Here is a 19,030-nt window from a genome sequence, read left to right on the forward strand (position 1 = left end):
TTCACCACTGGCAATGGAGGGTGAAGCTTTGACAATGCCAGCCACTCGTGCTGGCAAAATGTCAGAAAAATCATTAGATGAACGTCGGCCGAAGAACCCGAGACAGAAGCCAATAGGCAGTTTGTCAGAATTTACTGAGTTTATTATTCTGTTCCATACACTAATTTACAGATGACCTAATAAAGAGGCAAGTATCTAAGTTTTATATGCTAGTCTTCAGGTTTGGAAAGATATGTAACTGACTATAGAATGTCCAACAATAAATGCTTGTTAATAGTTCAAATCAAGTAACCCTTCTGGTTCTTTATGAATGTTGAAAGTGTGTAATGAGGAAACTGGCCTCATAACTGTAAATTGTGTTCTCTGTAACAACTACATAGGGCAATATCACAGTATAGATCTGTAAATTTTGTAGAGTCTCATATACTCTTCCTAGAGGAACACTTTTTTATTGAGGATGATAAATAATTCAAACAGGTTTATATGAATTTTCTATGGGGGGTTTTGAGTTATTTATTCCATCCAAATTGTTTAATTTGAATGTGGAGTTTATAAAGGCAAAGGCAATTACTGAGTCTGTAGCTACCTTCTTCACTTAGCATCATTAGCAAGGTGTTAGAACGACTTTCTGGGGCCTGTATGGGTGAAACTGGGGACCAATTAATGATGATTACCACTATAAGAAGTTTATTTTCTTAATGAATTAGAAAACATGATGCTTGGATGTACATTTCATTTATGTGCATGTATTATGAAATGGATGGACACAGCATATCTGCAAGCTGGGACAACGATGAGCATTTTATCACATTTGCGGGACCTGTCGCCTGGGCAGTTTATTCTGTATAGTCAAGAGATATGGTGTGAGCCATTGAGGAAGAGCAGCTCTGACAATGTCTATGACATCACAGGGACAAGAAAAAACTTGTTAATACTTATTCCACTGGAATCTGTTAAAATCGGCAGACTATTTTTGGATTGAGTGCTTATAGTGTAAGTGTGATGTTCTACATCTACATGGATAGTATGCAAATCACATTTAAGCGCCAGGCAGAGGGTTCATGGAACCACCCTCACAATTCTCTATTATTCCAATCTCGTACAGCATGCGGAAAGAATGAACACCTATATCTTTCCATAGGAGCTCTGATTTCCCTTATTTTATCATGGTGATCGCTTCTCCCTATGTAGGTCGGTGTCAACAAAATATTTTCGCATCCACAGGAGAAAGTTGGTGATTGGAATTTTGTAAGAAGATTCCATCGCAACGAAAAACGCCTTTCTTTTAATGATGTTCAGCCCAAATCCTGTATCATTTCTGTGACACTCTCTCCCATATTCTAAAAGAGGATGGACAAGTGTAGTGTAGGCAATCTCCTTAATAGACCTGTTACATTTTCTAAGTGTCCTGCCAATAAAACTGAGTCTTTGGTTAGCTCTCCCCACAACATTTTCTATGTGTTCCTTCCAATTTAAGTTGTTCGTAATTGTAGTGCCTAGGTACTTTAGTTGAATTTACGGCTTTTAGATTAGACTGATTTATCGTGTAGCCGAAGTTTAATGGATTTTCCTTTTAGCACTCATGTCAATGACCAAACACTTTTTGTTATTTAGGGTCAACTGCCAATTTTTGCAGCATTCAGACATCTTTTCTAAATCATTTTGCAATTTGTTTTGATCTTCTGATGACTTTATTAGTCGATAAATGACAGCGTCATCTGGAAACAACCTGAGACAGCTGTTCAGATTGTATCCAAAATCGTTTATATAGATAAGGAAAAGCAATCGGCCTATAACACTACCTTGGGGAACACTACAAATTACTTCAGTTTTACTCGATCGTTTATATAGATAAGGAAAAGCAATCGGCCTATAACACTACCTTGGGGAACACTACAAATTACTTCAGTTTTACTCGATGACTTTCCGTCAATTACTACAAACTGTGACCTCTCTGACAGGAGATCACAAATCCAGTCACATAACAGATGATATTCCATAAGCACGCAATTTCACTACAAGCCACTTGAGTGGTACAGTGTCAAAAGCCTTCCAGAAATCCAGAAATATGGAATCAATCTGAAATCCCTTATCAATAGCACTCAACACTTCATGTGAATAAAGAGCTAGTTGTGTTTCACAAGAACGATATTTTCTATACCCATGTTGACTGCGTGTCAATAGATAGTTTTCTTTGAGGTAATTTATAATGTTTTGCATAAGGAAGCAACTTTGTAATGTATAGTCATTGTAAACAAGAGTACTATATACTATATGTTGATTATGAGAAGCGTCATACTTATTTCAAGAATTGGATGTTGGATTTGTACTCTTAACTTCCAGCAGTAACTGTGGCACTTTGGAAAACAAATTTCCGGCAGAAGATATGAGCAATTGTGCAGAAATAATAAGGTGAATAAGAGTGAATGATAGGAAGTCTTAGCTCCCAATCAGATTTCAATTTTCCATCTGATATCACAGCAAACAACCAGCAGAACATTGCAAAAAGAAGGCAGCAATGTAGTGCATGGTGAGAGGAAGCCTGGTGAGCTCTGCACTGGCCCACGGCCAATTTATATGAAAAAGACCCTATCCGATTCTCTGGGTGCAACATTTAACAAAATTTATGCTGTACTGACTGTACAGTTAGCAATGTTTGCTCATCTGGTGAGGCTCTCTAGGTGTAAACCTTGATCTCTTGAAAGACATTGTTTTCTTGCATAAAGCCAGTTTGAAATAAACATTTTATTTTACTTCACTGATGATCAGTTAATTTTCTCCATTTGGATGTAAAAAAAAATGCAAAAATTACTTTAGATACTTAACAGTATGTCTTTGACAATACTGTTCTGTTCCTTAGGCCACGCACATTGATCCTATTCTATTTTAATATGCTGATAAAAGCATGAGAGTTTTTATTTCAAGACATATGCTGCCCTCTTTTAATGTGTTGCATATGCTGGTACAGGTATTTCACAATATCTCAGCATCAGCTAACTTTCCCTGCATTTCTCAGAATGAATGCACTAGATCATGACTTAACACTTTGGATACCGAAAGTTCTGTGCTCATTTGGATACAAAATTCCCCTCTGAAAACACAAAGTTCCATGGATGACTGCTTCTCTGGTCTCATTTTATACAGGATGGATCATAACTAACAGTGATAACTGACATGGGTAGAAATATATGACAACAGAAGCAATAACATTCCAGTGAACATGGATCCACAGACAAGTTGCTTGTCATGTCTGTGTGATGCTATGGGCTGCCATGTACTTCAGTATGAAGTACTGTCTTAGTTAGCACACAAGTATTTTAAAGAATGTCCCTACATAATGCACTTGAATGTAAATGCTCTATGTGCTGAATTTTCAAACAAAAGTCATAAAGTGAATGAATTACAAATTTAACACTGGCTTACATCTGACAAAATTCTTAATGAAATTGAAAATTTTGAATTTGCCAACAGCTTTTTAGATGAGAGAAATGGCATGGAGGCTCCTGCATACTTACTCATTCTGGCATAAAATATGAAATAAGAAATGATTTTAATCATTTGAATGAAGAGTGTATATTTGAAAGTTGTTGTATTGAGTTGAAGGACCTCAGTGCCATAGTAGTTTCTATTGATATAGTGCCTAGAAAGCTACAATTGAAGCTTTTCTGGTGATATCATGCCCAGTTGAAAAATTCAGTAAAGAAAAAAGGAAAAAGATAGTAACAGCTGCCAACTTCAATATTAATATCATAGTTGAAAGCAATGGTGTGTCCAAATTCACTGACTTAATAAAAAAAACTTTGGCTTCAAAATAAACTTCATGCAACCCAATAGAGTAAATGCACAGTCAGCTATATGTATTGATAATATTCTAACAAATTAATCTCTGACCACCCTGCTTTATTCTTTGAACTACCAAAAATTAAGAAAGAAATTTCTTGTAACAAAAGCCACATGAAAAAGAAATTCAATGAAAAAAAACTCAGTTACATTTAGAAATAAGTTAAGAGAGGTTGAATGGCTTTCAACAGCTGTATTTCGAGTAATAGTAACTTAAACAATTTTGTAAGTAGCTTCCTTGAAATATTTAATGGAATTATTCCACTTATAAACACGTGCAACAAAAGGACTAATAAACTTAAATGGTAAACCCAGGGTATAAAAATTTCTAGTGCCAGCGAGAGGAACATCACAATTAACTGTAATATTATTAAAAAAAGACAGTTTACTAATTATGTTCGTCACTGTAAAGCTATATTTTAAAAAGTTGTGAAGGCAGCCAAACAAATGGCAAAGAAGAAGTTCATTGTACAACATAAAAGTAAAACAAAAGCAGTGTGGTCTGTTGTCAAATCAGAGTTATGTGTTAGAGTTAGCAGTAATGAAATATTTAGGATTAAAGTAGAAGGTAGCTTTATTGTAAACATGGGTCAAATATCAGAGTGTTTAAATGAATTCTTCATAAATGTGGCAAAGTCAGATGTTGATGTAGCAGAGTATCAGAGTAAAGTAAATCCCTTTGGAATCCACCAAGAATCAGAGTTTCTTAGGGATTTTTAAAAAAGTAATAGTAAAGGATGTGGAAAATGTTATTGTATCATTAAAAAATAAAAACTCTGCTGTGTGGGATGGGATATCCACTAAAGTGATTAAAACAGTGTGTAACATAATAGTACCTAAACTAAACAAAATATTCAACCAGTCTTTTGAAAAGGGATGTTTCCCCAATGTTTTGAAGTACGCCAAAGCCAGATCTCTGTTCAAGAAATAATCGAGTGAAGACATGGGAAACTATCGGCCTATTTCTATTCCTCCAGTCCTGTCAAAAGTGTTAGAGAAAGTATCTGCAAACCAGATAAAAAATTTTATTGTAAAAAATGATATTATTATATGCAACCACTTTGGATTTCAATCAGGAAAAAACACTCTGTACGCAGTGAATAACTTTATTGAAAAGAGACAAATCATTGAATAAGAGGAGTAAAGTTGCAGGTATTTTCTGTGATCTCACAAAAGCATTTGACTCCATGAAAATGACTTGCTTATCAACAAATTAGACAAATATGGGGTAATTTCCTGGGGAAGTTCATGTAGTGTATCAGCACTAACAGTGAAAATGTAGTAAGTGATAAACTTTTTCCTTTCATCATTTTGTGGTGACTGTCAGGGAAATAAGTTTTGTAAAGGTTTGAAATTATTTGTACAGTTTGTTGCAAGTCATTCTATGTGCTGTCATTCTCAAATACTGGATGATTAGTGTATGGATATTCACGTGTCATGGACTACACTGCTTTTTCACCCCCACCTGCCACCCCTGTGATAGGTAAGTGGTTCTTCTTCAACAGCAATTCTTTCCTAACAGTACGTGATATGTGTGCCAGGTTTGGATTAAATCGGTCCCGTGGTGAAGATGTGGAACATACATACAAATATATACCCATCCATTTTTATAATATGTATTGATATGTATTACTTCTTAACTAGAAATTTAAATTCTATGTTTTGAATCAAAGTAATTTTTCAGAATGAAAGTTATCAAAGGGTCCATTAGCCAGCAGCATCAAAAGTAAACTACAGTACCAATAGTAGCTCTTCATGCTATATCAATAAAAGGTTTTATAACTTTCTTAGGTAGCCTTCAATTCAAATATTAGCAAATCTGTCAAGTGGGGAAAGGGGGGGGGGGGAGAGGAATGTGAAAGCTGGGAACAATTAGTTAATATCTTTGACTCATTGCTACAGATTTTTAGTCACTGGGCAGATGTCTGCCATTCACTTCAAATGTATGCAATATTGTTTCCTGCTCTCACTGAACACTGTCATTAGCTGATCACTAAAGCCTTCTGTTGACATTTTGTCTAATGTACACAGCAGTCTAATCATTAGAAAATCTAGTTATCAACATCACAGAAATTCACCTCATCTTTAACTCTGCCATGCCACAGACATGTATCAGAACAAAAGTGTTTCAGCTACAACATATTATGCAAAGTACAGAATAAACCCTGCTCAGCAGAAACAGTTCTCAGAGTAATGTTCATATTTTATTTCAATGATACTTGTTCATTTTTTTCACTCCAATGAATACAAAATCACAGTAGCTTGTTACCTTCTTACACCAGAACTTTCTCAAATTGCTGAGCAAGCTATATCATCAAAAGGTGCCAAGTAAATACTTACTCACCACTGTTAAGTCCAACAAAATATACAATTTCAGGATCTAAGGTAAAAATAATATGCACCATCATCTCAACAATCTGATTTCTAATCTTATTTCTTTCAGATCATTTCACAGTTAAAATAAAATCCTATGATTTCTATTACATGTGAACAACTTTTAAAATATATACTGCTAGTTTACCTGTAAAGTGTGGTCTGAAGAGAGGTTATACTTGTAGTTGTATGTGTGTTTCCGTAGCAGGGGAGGACTTCTCGCATGATGTAGTCCTCAATGAACTGCAAAGATCTGCCTGATGCTGCATAATCACAGTAGACAACTGCAACAAAAAAGATCAATAGTGACATATGAAAATCAGTTTCAGAAGGACACTATATACTTGCATCCTTATCACAAAAATCATTAATTTTTTCTATGTTGACATCTTACAATTAGACTGTATTACATAACTAGCTGATATCAATATGGGACATAATCATTCAGATCCACTGTTTGGGCGCATAAACTGGGGCAGGGAGAAGTTCTCTATCATGGCTAATAAATGAATAGAATCTTATGAATATACCCCATATACCTGAATATATGAAGACTTCAAGAGAAGATACAGAGAAAGTGCAGGCAATAACAGGAGAGCTACTGAGTAATGGAATGTATTAGCAGAGATATGTGTGCACATGGAATGACAATTAATGAGGGAAAATACATATACTGAGCATATGGTGCATCCTTTTCTGGTGAACCTCACACCACGCCCCTGAAGGGGAGCTGTAGAAGCTAGTTTCCACAGAAACTGGCATAAACTTTCAGGTAGCCCACCATTTGAATTGACACAACAACAGCAGAAACATCCCCATGTTCAGCCTATTTTCATTCTGTAATTTCATGTCAGACCTATACAGCATGTCCCAGGAGGAATGGTTAATATTCAGGTATACGACAGGGAAGATCATTTGAAGCAAAAAAGTCTACTAAACATGGGCTCCAAAATGCATACCTCAAGAACAATTAACAATTTTCATCCTCAATAGTTTGAGAAAAATCTCTTCTACATCAATCTCTTTCCTTTTCATATTTTGAGAGGTGATAGTATGAAACGAAACAAGAAACAAAGTCCAGGAAACATAGGTTCTAAAGCAAGTACCTTGAAAAGTTATTAGCATTTATTTATCTTTGCTATTGTGAAACAGATCTCTTCTACTGAATAAATGCTCATAGCTCTTTAGGTATGCATTTTAGAACTTATGTTTACTAGACCTTTTTATCATATCGATAAAGATTGCCCATTTCTCCTGGGACATCTTGTGTCCGCAGCTCGTGGTCGTGCGGTAGCATTCTCACTTCCCACGCCCGGGTTCGATTCCCGGCAGGGTCAGGGATTTTCTCTGCCTCGTGATGACTGGGTGTTGTGTGCTGTCCTTAGGTTAGTTAGGTTTAAGTAGTTTTAAGTTCTAGGGGACTGATGACCATAGATGTTAAGTCCCATAGTGCTCAGAGCCATTTGAACCATTTTTGACATCTTGTGTATCACTGAGTTTGTACCAAACAAATTCGCTATTCTGGCACAATAATAACGCAATACCATGAAAAAGAACTTAATTCCAGGACCTCAGTGATTAATGAAGATGCAAAAATACTTTGGCCTTGTCTCGTTAGGCTCTGGTCAACCTATTTGATTAGGTTAAAAGAAACTGCAAATATCTTTAACGTGATCCGGCATAAAGTCAGAATCTCTGTGAAGCTGTTCACGGATTACTGCATTCCACATACGAAAGTCGCAGAGAGAGAAAAGCCTCATAATATATGACAAATTTCTGGAAACTCTAACAAACGTAATATTTGCAACGACATATAGCAGGAATTAGTGGTAGGAAAAGCAAAGTCTAAATACAGATTCATTGCAAGAATCGTTCGGAAATCTAACTCACGATAGAGGTAGCTTACAAACACCTCGTTGGACCGTATCTTCATCACTGCTCGTGGGTCTGGGAGCCCTGCCAGATAGGAATCATAGAGAAGACAGAGAAAATTCAAAGAAGAGCGGCGTGTTTCGTTATAGATTCATGTAGCACAACAGAATCACGGAGACCTCATCAAACTCCACTGGCAAACATAACGACGCTTTGTGCGTCACGGAGGGTTGAGTGTGTACGATCCTACAAAAGTCAATCAGTATATTGCTTCCTCCTATCTCACGACAAGACCATGAAGGTAAAATAAGATGGATTCGAGCTCACACGGAGGAATGCCAAAAATAGTTCTTCCGGCGGATTATTCGCGACTGGAATGGGAAAAGGCGGAAGCGACAGTCGTACTCAACGCACCCTCCGTCACACACCGAAAGATGGCTTGTGGACATGGGCGTCTGCCGAAATTTTACCGGATACTTTTAAATAGTCATAGTTTATATAAATGAGTTGGCCAGTTTCGAGGAGTGTTGTGTCACAACAACTAAATTTTATAAATAACAAAAATACTTACTACACTCTGTCGAGAATTGACGCTATCCCCACCCCCTTCGCTCCTTTCGTATGGTCTCCCTTGCTGCAGTGAGCAAAGTATAACTGATGTAGATGTATTGCGCCTTACGGCAGGCGCATACGTACAGCTTCAAGTGTACCAGCTGTGAAAATCTGGTTTAGAATAACAAAGTGATTGGCAGCTAGCTATTTGTTTACGGTGTGTTAACTTCAAGACGGCTGATTTCAGCGTAGGTAGCGCAAGAAGCTAGCCCGGTCCCCACATTAGCGGACGCGTGTTGAGGAGCTGTGCCATGTAAAACAAGGCACGCTTACCCACTGCAGTGCTGGCACCATAAACTGCGCGTGATGCTCCCGTGAAAGCATAAATCAGGCATGAAATTAAAAATTCGCTTTATAATGTTGTTTGTAAACGAAACTGAAATCGTCTTATACATTAACAAGGTTTATAGTAACAAAAATCCTTTTTGCAGCTATGAAGTGCACTTATTGCAAGCGAAGGAAAGAGTATGAGATTAAATAAAATTACGATATAATGAATGGCAAGTTGTCTTCGGCATTTATTGCAGCTGTCATACTTTTGTAAAAATATTGCAAACCACGTGGTCATTAGCTTTCACTTCTGTTTACGTGTCTGATTCTTTCTCACTTACATCTGATGTGACCGTACCAACGATAATTTCAACGACAGCGGGACTGTACCGTCATATGAAAGGGTTTGGAAGTAATACATTAACCAGCGGCATTTCCATACAAAGCAATATAGCAGTAACGAAAGGTACAATATAAAGTAATTCGGACGAAAGAAAGGGTACAGTCAAAGCGATCTCTAACTACAGATCTTTACTTCCCAAGCAAATTCAGTGATGCGCAAGGTAGATGCTTTGAAACCATTTGAACATACCAGTGCTACGCATGCTTTGTCCTGTGTACGTAGTAGCTCTCACGGAAGCTTTGTGGAGTAATTCTTTCCGCTCCCTTTCCAATTTGTAAAGTTCAGTCGTACGCAATATAATTTTGCTATGTAGCATTAGTTTTTTAATAAAGTAGGCCTACCGGTAGGCGTTGTAGGAGATTCAGGAGACGGCTTAGAAACTGCTTCATCACTCCTTTCGATAATGTACTGACCAATAAAAGAAACTCAGAACACTGAAGTGCAAAACAATAACAAAGTACAGGACAATGAATACCTCACACAATACAGACAGCTATCTAATGTTGGCAGGGAAAAAAAAAACCGCCGAAGGCTTCCGACGTCTACCGACTTCAACCGATTCAGGACTAGGAAGCGGTCTGCAAATAGATGTTAACGCACTATACAGGGCATCTACCACTGCAACAACCAATCACAGAATGGACTTCGTCACCGCCTTCTGGTCTATTCAGAGTTGCCATACCGCTCTGGTCCCTTTAGCACCAGTTTGGGCACGGCCAATGACGTACAGCTTTGATGGTTTTCGTTGTTTGTTTTGTTTCTTTGTGCGGAGAGTTTCTTTAAAACAGCAAAATGTCTGATGCGGGCAATCAAAACCGCTTTTTAGCTGTGTCACTGTACTCCATTCTTCTCGCTAAGAAACTAACGTGGGGTAGGTCTGCCGATGGTGCAGTCTTTAAAAATGGAGTATCAACTTGGATTATCAACTTGGATTAAACGTCCTGCCGATGATGCAGTCATTAAAAATGGAGTATCAACTTGGATTAAACGTCCTGCCGATGATGCAGTCATTAAAAATAGAGTATCAACTTGGATAGGGGAAAGGTGAATAACGAAATCGGCCGCGTCCCATTTAAAGAAATCATGCTAGTTCTCGCGTCTTGCTCACACAATTTTGAACCTCGATTTCCTGGAAATGACTGAGATGCGATGCTAATAAAAGTGATCATGGACGGATAGTTTCAGTGTGATGACTACTGTTTAATACGTGCGACAGATAATGGTTCATATATCAAAGTTCATGCTACTATGTGTGCTTAAATCAGCGAAATCTATTTTATTTCACACCGTCTTCGCATATTATATGAAAGTAAAAGCCAGCCGCTGTGGTCGAGCGGTTTTAGGCGCTTCAGTCCGGAACCGCGCGACTGCTACGGACACAGGTTCGAATCCTGCCTCGGGCATGGATGTGTGTGATGTCATTAGGTTAGTTAGGTTTAAGTAGTTCTCAGTTCTAGGGACTGATGACCTCATATGTTAAGTCCCATAGTGCTCAGAGCCATATGAACCATTTTTGAAAGTAAAACAACACTTTTAAAAATATGAGTACACGTTTCAGAAAAAGATCTCGAGATACAGTGTGTCCCAGGAGTATTCGATAATATTCAGGGTTATGTCGCGGACGATCATTCGAAGCACAACAGTCTTAAACGTAGATTCTAAAATGCTATGAGCACTTGTTTAGTAAAAGCGTGTGTCACTGTACCGAAGATGAAGAAGTGCTCATAGATCTTAAGATATGCATTTTAGAGCCCATGTTTACTAGACTTTTTTTTTGTTTTTTGAACATAGTACCTCCTCGCAAAATATGGAAAGCGAAGAGCTTGCTTTAGAAGATATTTGTTTCACAATATCGAAGATGAAGAACTGCTCATAGATCGTAAGGTATACACATTTTATAGCCCATATTTACTCGACCTTTTGGCTTCAAAGGACCGTTTCTGTCATATGCCTCAATATTAAACCCTTTCTCTTGAGACACCCCCTCCTAAGAGTCGCCAGTTAAATATTCTCTGCTGTTTCGGCAGATACATGCAATTTCGGTTTTGCAATGTGTAGCTACAGTCAGCGCAAAAAAATACTGTTCATCACGTCTCTCATTCGACGCCGAACGTCATCGGAAAGCGTCCCCGTTACAAACAAAATTAATTTTAAAGCTGTGCCCATTCGATAGAGCGTTCCCAAATTAGTCTAGTGCTATATTCGTTTTATCGATGTGCATTAACAGGGACAATAAAATACGAAGAATAGCCAGTATTCCAGGTAGGAGTCAGCGCAGGCCAGGGCGGAAATGCTGTTGTTGTTGCTGCAGTGCTGGTAATTCTTCGATTTTTATTGTCCCTGTTAATACATATCGATAAAATGAATATCGCACTAGACTATCTGGGAACGATCTATCCAATGGGCACGTAATATATGGCTTTTAAAAATCGTTTAGTTTGATACGGGAAACAAACCGGCGCTTTCCGTTCACACTGGACGTCGCATTAAGGATGTGATGATCAGTTTTTGTTGGGGCTGACTCCAGCTAGGCATTGCAAAAACGAATTTGTAAATATGTGCCGAAACACCAGAGAAAGTGGGCCTGACGATTCGTAGGAGGGACAGCCTGTATATACAGACAATAAGGTATTCCGCGTTTGTGTGTGATTTGTAATTAAAATTAAAAAGAACCTTCCTGGCAGATTAAAACTGTGTGCCGGACCGAGACTCGAACTCGGGACCTTTGCCTTTCGCGGGCAAGTGCTCTACCAACTGAGCTACCCAAGCACAACTCACGCCCCGTCTAAAATTAAAAAGAATTACTTTTATTTCAAAATAATGATTGAATATTTGTTAATTAAAATTTCTATACGGCAACAAGTATAAAATTCAAATAAAAGTTGCTTCCTGCAAGATTCGAGCCAGCAACCTCGCGATTACACGACAATAACTCAATGCACACACTTAGTTTTTTAAGTGAAAATCTTTTACTGTGTTGAAATACAATGAATTATAACTTTGTACAAACGTTGATTGAAAGCTAGACTGCTAGCAACACAAATTAATTTTTTAAAAAATCAAATAAACAAAGGGTGGGTTTGTCAAAATATTCGAAAGTATTTATTGTTAACAACGACTAAAAAATCTCAGAGTTGATTTTTTTTATAAGTGTGTCGTATTGTATTAAGAAATTTACTAGTAAACCCCAACTCTTTAAAGAATCAAACTCTCATGTACAAAAAACTTCAAACGTCTAATTACTTCAAAAATGAGTCAATGTGTAACATACACCGAATAGCCAAAGAAACTGGTACACCTGCCTAATATCGTGTAGGGCAGAAGTGACGCAATACGACGTGGCATGGACCAATGTCTGAAGTTGTGCTGGAGGGAATTGACGCCATGAATCCTCCACGGCTGTCCATAGAACCGTAAGAGTACGAGGGGTTGGAGATCTCTTCTGAACAACACGTTGCAAGGCATCCCAGATATGCTCAATAATGTCCATGTCTGGGGAGTTTGGTGGCCAGCGGAAGTGTTTACTCAGAAGGGTGTTCCTGGAGCCACTCTACTGCAATTGTGAACGTGTGGGATGTCGCATTGTCCTGCTGGAATTGCCCTAGTCAGTCGAAACGCACAATGGATATGAATGGATGCAGGCGATCAGACAGGATGCTTCCGTACGTGTCACCTGTTAGAGATGTATCTAGACGTGTCAGGAGTCCCATATCACTCCATCTGCACGCGCCCCACACCATTTAGATCCTCCACCAGCTTGAACATTCCCCTGCTGACAAGCGGGGCCATGGATTCATGAGGTTGTCTCCATACCGGTACACGTCCATCCGCTCGATACAATTTGAAATTAAACTTGTTCACGGGCCCAGGCGAGGCGTAAAGCTTTGTATCGTGCAGTCAGCAAGGGTACACGAGTGGGCCTTCGGCTCCGAAAGCCCATATCGATGATCTTTCGTTGAATAGGTCGCACGCTGACATTTGTTGATGGATCAGAATTAAAATCTCATGCAATTTGCGAAAGAATTGCACTTTAGTCACGTTGAACGATTGTCTTCAGTCGTCGTTGGTCCCGTTCTTGCAAGATCTTTTTCCGGCTGCAGCAAAGTCGATTTGATATTTTACCGTCTTCCTCATGTTTACGGTACACTCATGAAATGGTCGTACGGGAAATCCCCACTTCATCGCTACCTCGGAGATGCTTTGTCCCGTCGCTCGTGCGCCGACTATGACACGACGTTCAAAGTCACTCAAGTCTTGATAACTTGACACTGTAACAGCAGTAACCAATCTAACAACTGCGCCAGACACTTGTTGCCGACCGCAGCGCCGTATTCTGCCTGTTTACATGTCTTTGTATTTGAATACGCTTGCCTAAACCAGTTTCTTTGGCGCTTCAGTGTATTTGATGTTATGAGTGTAAGCGAGAAAAAATTAGAAAAGGTTTTAAATTATTCTTAAAGTCTGATGGAAGTCGCTAAGTCCTCTCCTTTCGAAACACTGGATGAATAGTGTCTCGGTATCCCCACTCCATTCCAAGCAAGAGCAACGTTTTCACCCGCCTCGGACGTTTATGTCGTCATATGTCCTGAACTGTGAGTCGCACAATGATATAATTTTGCAGGTACATTCAGTGATGTATGTGCATTCTGTTTGCAAACTTAGTTGCAAATAGAGTCGGTAGTAAAAAAGTAATAAATTAATACTTCGTGCCTAATGCTGAAGTCTTACTGTATGAACAGTGAAAATGTAGTAAGCGATGAACATTTTTCCATTCATACTTTCTTTTGGGAGGGTGGGAGGGGGGAGGGGTTGATTGAATTAAGAAAAGTTTCTAAAAAGATTGAAAAATATATATAAAATATAAAATTGGTTGGAAATCCCTAAGGGCTCTCATTTGCACATCCTGGATGAAGAAAGTCCGGGTATGTGCCCGCCGTAAGTAACGCTGAACGTTCCCTCAAGACAAACACAGTTTCTAACTTTGATACTCGTATTATTGGGTTAAGCCTTTAAAATGGTTCAAATGGCTCTGAGCACTATGGGACGCCGGCCGGTGTGGCCGTGCGGTCTAGGCGGTTCAGTCTGAAACCGCGTGACCGCTCCGGTCGCAGGTTTGAATCCTGCCTCGAGCATGGATGTGTATGATGTCCTTAGGTTAGTTAGGTTTAAGTAGTTCTAAGTTCTAGGGGGCTAATGACCACAGATGTTAAGTCCCATAGTGCTCAGAGCCATTTGAACCATTTGAGGTACTATGGGACTTAACTTCTGAGGTCGTTAGTCCCCTAGAACTTCGAACGACTTAAATCTAACTAACCTACGGACATGCCCGAGGCAGGATTCGTACCTTCGGCCGTAGCGATCGCGCGGTTCCAGGCTGTAGCGCCTAGAACCGCTCGGCCACTAGGGCCGGCGTTAAACCTTTAACATAAGAGTATACCTCTCACTGAGTAGATTATGACAGCGTTTTAAGCTTTTAAATTTGACCAATATCTACACGAAATATGAAAACAGAGATTTTGTTGCCCCTGGAAGCCGTCAGATAGGCAACCTGTAACGGGTATAGGGATTCGGGATACTCGCTTACTAAAATAGGTATCCGCGCACCGCGCACTGACGTTCTGCTAGAACGAGGAAAATCGAAGGGGGCCAGTCCGCGAGGTCCCCTTTTCCATCCGTCAACGGTGTGTGAATTACTTCTAGAGACGCTGAGATATCCGAACTCTTTTAGAATGCTCAGAGTTTTCCTGTAAATTCGGTTTCCCTGAGTATTCCATATTTTCCAGGTAATCCCCACTCTAAGACAAAAAAAATACAATAATATAAAAAAATAAAATACAATAAAATAATTAAAAAAAGACACTCCACGAAGAAGTTGCGCAAAATGGTCACAAACTGATATTTGTTTAGATATCGACGGAAACTGCAAAATTTTAAACTTTGGCACTCGAGCCGGCCGCTGTGGCAAAGTTCTAGGCGATTCCGCCCGGAATCGCGCTGCTGCTACGGCCGCAGGTTCGAATCCTGCCTCGGGCGTGGATGAGTGATGTCCTTAGGTTAGTTAGGTTTAAGTAGTTCTAAGTTCTAGGCGACTGATGACCACAGCAGTTAAGTCCCATAGTGCTCAGAGCCATTTGAACCGTTTTTACTCAACGACGAACCTGGCTGCACGAATGGCAAAACGTCATTTTTTCGGATGAATCCAGGTTCTGTTTACAGCATCGTGATGGTTGCATCCGTGTTTGGCGACATCGCGGTGAACGCACATTGTAACCGTGTATTCGTCATCGCCATACTGGCGTATCACCCGGCGTGATGGTATGGGGTGCCATTGGTTACACGTCTCGGTCACCTCTTGTTCGCATTGACGGCACTTTGAACAGTGGACGTTACGTTTCAGATGTGTTACGACCCGTGACTCTATCCTTCATTCGATCCGTGGCGAAACCCTACATTTCAGCAGGATAATGCACGACAGCATGTTGCAGGTCCTGTACGGGCCTTTCTGGATACAAAAATGTTCGACTGCTGCCCTGGCCAGCATATTCTCCAGATCTCTCACGAACTGAAAACGTCTGTCAATGGTGGCCGAGCAACTGGCTCGTCACAATACGCCAGTCACTACTCTTAACGAACTGTGGTATCGTGTTGAAGATGCATGGGCAGCTGTACCTGTACACGCCACCCGAGCTCTGTTTGACTCAATGCCCAGGAGTATCAAGGCCGTTATTACGGCCAGAGGTGGTTGTTCTGGTTAGTGATTTCTCAGGATCTATACAGCCAAATTGCGTGAAAATGTAATCACATGTCAGTTCTAGTATAATATTTTTGTCCAATGAATACCCGTTTATCATCTGAATTTCTTCTTGGTGTAGCAATTTTAATGGCCAGTAGTGTATTTCTAGGGGACTGATGATCTCAGATGTCAAGCCCCATAGTGCTCCGAGCCATTTGAACCATTTTTTGGCAGTCGACGGATGAATTTGTGACGCTTCAGCACAATTTCACCGCACAGCTGGCAAGGATAGTAAATAGGGGACATGTGGACACCATGGCATAAAGTCCTTGCGAGTTTCAATCCCTGTACTCAGTTGGACAATAACTAAGCCTCGCAGACAGGCGCGTGAACAATTTACGCAGATCTAGGAGAGTACGCGTAGTTGAGCTCAAAGACCGCGGTTGGAGAAATCAGCGAATCGTTCGACAACTGAATAGGAGCGATGCCACAATTCGACGATGTTGGCAGAAATGGGTGAAGCATGGTCGAACACAGCGTCAAGAAGGTAGCGGTCGACCTAGAGATACGGTAGAATGTGAGGACCTAACAATCGTCAGAGAAGCACTCAGAGCCCTGGATTCATCATTATCATCGATCCGACGTGTAACTGGTACTTCTTGACCACAATGAACATAAACAGGTGACTCATCGAAAGAGGGCTGAGCACATATCCGAAATAACAGATACCATTTATGACCACGCAGCGCTCTATAGCGAAATTATAATTAAATGAAGACCCTTCGCTGCCGGCAGGTGTTGATGTCCGAAAGAACAGATACCATCTCCATATGGTTAAGGCTAACCGGCCATTGACCTCCTTCTTCTGTGCGGATGCAAACGTATTGCTGCAGCACACAGCCAACCAGAGCTCGTAATTTGGTTTTCGTCTACATATGGGATGCTTGCAAACGTCGTATTCCACAAATTCAGACGGTGAGCCAGCCATAAGCAAGATGTTATACGGAATTATCTGTTTTCCTACGTTTTCTTTACGTGCGACACAATTACAGAAAATCTAGTGCCAGGAGAGTAATCTCAGATTGACTACGTGACTCGGGAATGCTGATAAAAAATGAACGGAGTGTATGGAATATAATTAGGATGCAAGAGAAAATCAAAACAGAAAGATTTTCTGGCATTTGCAGAGTATATTGCCATATTGCCGGAATCATGAGGAGTCGACTAATTAGTCAAGCTCCAGAAGCAAGTGGCTAACGTAGTTTATAGATCTCTATCGAGATACCACGATATACGACGAACATCAAGACAGCTCCCACATGGATGTCCTTAGAATGAGGGGAAACTCAGAAAGTGGAGAGATTTAAGTATCTAGATTAGATATAAAATGCTCTGATGGAAAAACAGCTATGGAAATTGTCTGCTGTGAGTAATAAGTGTAATGGGCAGGGGCACTACGAATGTACTGTGTGGACATTAAGTAGGGAATGTGGGTCCCACGGGGAGCGTGCAAGGGATAAATCCCTGCAGTCGCACTATCCTCTGTGCCCTCGGTGGCTCAGATGAATAGAGCGTCTGCCATGTAAGCCATGTTTTCTCTCACCTTATTGTCCACTTCCTGCACCAAACTTTCATTAACGACCGAAGGACGCCCACTCCGTTGTTCATTATGCACATTTGTGCGGCCATCTTTAAATGCTCTCACTTACTTTCTTACCATTCCATCACTCATAATGTTTTCTCCGTAAACTGCACAGATCTCACGATAAATATCGATCGCTTTTAGGCCTTTAGCAGTAAGAAATCTTATGACAGCCCGTATTTCAGAGTCGGCGGGACTCACGATTATCGGAGGCATCTTAAGCACTCAGTACACAACGTAAACAAGGAAGAATCAGACTTTAATGGCATCAGTGAGTAGATTAAGGTACAGACTTTGATGTAAAAATAAAATTATTGAGATATCTTAGCACGTCTTTTTTTAATTTCAAAACGGTGCTTACTTAAAAAAACACGCCTCGTACATTTCATAGCAAGACCCCTTTGGTTGTCATTTGCGGCACCCTTACAGCACAGCGATACGTCGACGATATTCCCAGCACCACTTTGTTGCCATTCATGGTAAGCCATCCTGGGCTTACAGTTCAGCAAGATAACGGCCGCCCGCACACGGCGAGAGTTTCTACTGCTTGTCTTCGTGCTTGCCAAACCCTGCCTTGGTCGCCGGCTCTCTCCCGATTGGGAACGTTTGGAAGATTATGTGCCGGGCCTTCCAACCAGCTCGGGATTTTGACGAGCCAACGCATCAGTTGGACACAATTTGGCACGATATCCAACAGAAGGACATCCAACAACTCTTATCAATCAATGCCAAACTGAACGACTGCTTGCATAAGAGCCAAAGGCGGACTAACGCGTTAACGACAACCTCAATTTACGAAGATCTTTCTTTTGAATAAAAAATGGTTTAAATGGCTCTGAGCACTATGGGACTTAACATCTGAGGTCATCAGTCCCCTAGACTTCTTGTTGCTGTGGTCTTCAGTCCAGAGACTGGTTTGATGCAGCTCTCCATGCTACTCTATCCTGTGCAAGCTTCTTCATCTCCCACTACCTACTGCAACCTACATCCCTCTCAATCTGCTTAGTGTATTCATCTCTTGGTCTCCCTCTACGATTTTCAACCTCCACACTGCCCTCCAATACTAAATTGGTGATCCCTTGATGCCTCAGAACATGTCCTACCAACCGATCCCTTCTTCTAGTCAAGTTGTGCCACAAATCTCTCTTCTCGCCAATTCTGTTCAGTACCTCCTCATTAGTTACGTGACCTACCCATCTATTCTTCAGCATTCTTCTGTAGCACCACATTTCGAAAGCTTCTATTCTCTTCTTGTCTAAGCTATTTATCGTCCACGTTTCACTTC

The 19,030-nt window shown here is 40.2% G+C and overlaps 1 protein-coding gene across 3 annotated transcripts in view; it reads right to left on the minus strand.

The window, feature by feature from the left end:
* Nucleotides 1–6,493, minus strand: part of LOC126199316 (uncharacterized) — a 96,900-nt gene extending 90,407 nt beyond the window's left edge. For all 3 annotated transcript variants that reach the window (XM_049936157.1, XM_049936156.1, XM_049936155.1), the window contains exon 1: nt 6,362–6,493. In XM_049936157.1, coding sequence (XP_049792114.1) covers nt 6,362–6,438 — 77 coding nt within the window. In that variant the 5' untranslated portion in view covers nt 6,439–6,493. The remainder of the gene's footprint in view (nt 1–6,361) is intronic.
* Nucleotides 6,494–19,030: the final 12,537 nt, after the last annotated feature.

This window comes from Schistocerca nitens, chromosome 8 (genome assembly GCF_023898315.1).
Source record: "Schistocerca nitens isolate TAMUIC-IGC-003100 chromosome 8, iqSchNite1.1, whole genome shotgun sequence".
NCBI lineage: Eukaryota > Metazoa > Arthropoda > Insecta > Orthoptera > Acrididae > Schistocerca > Schistocerca nitens.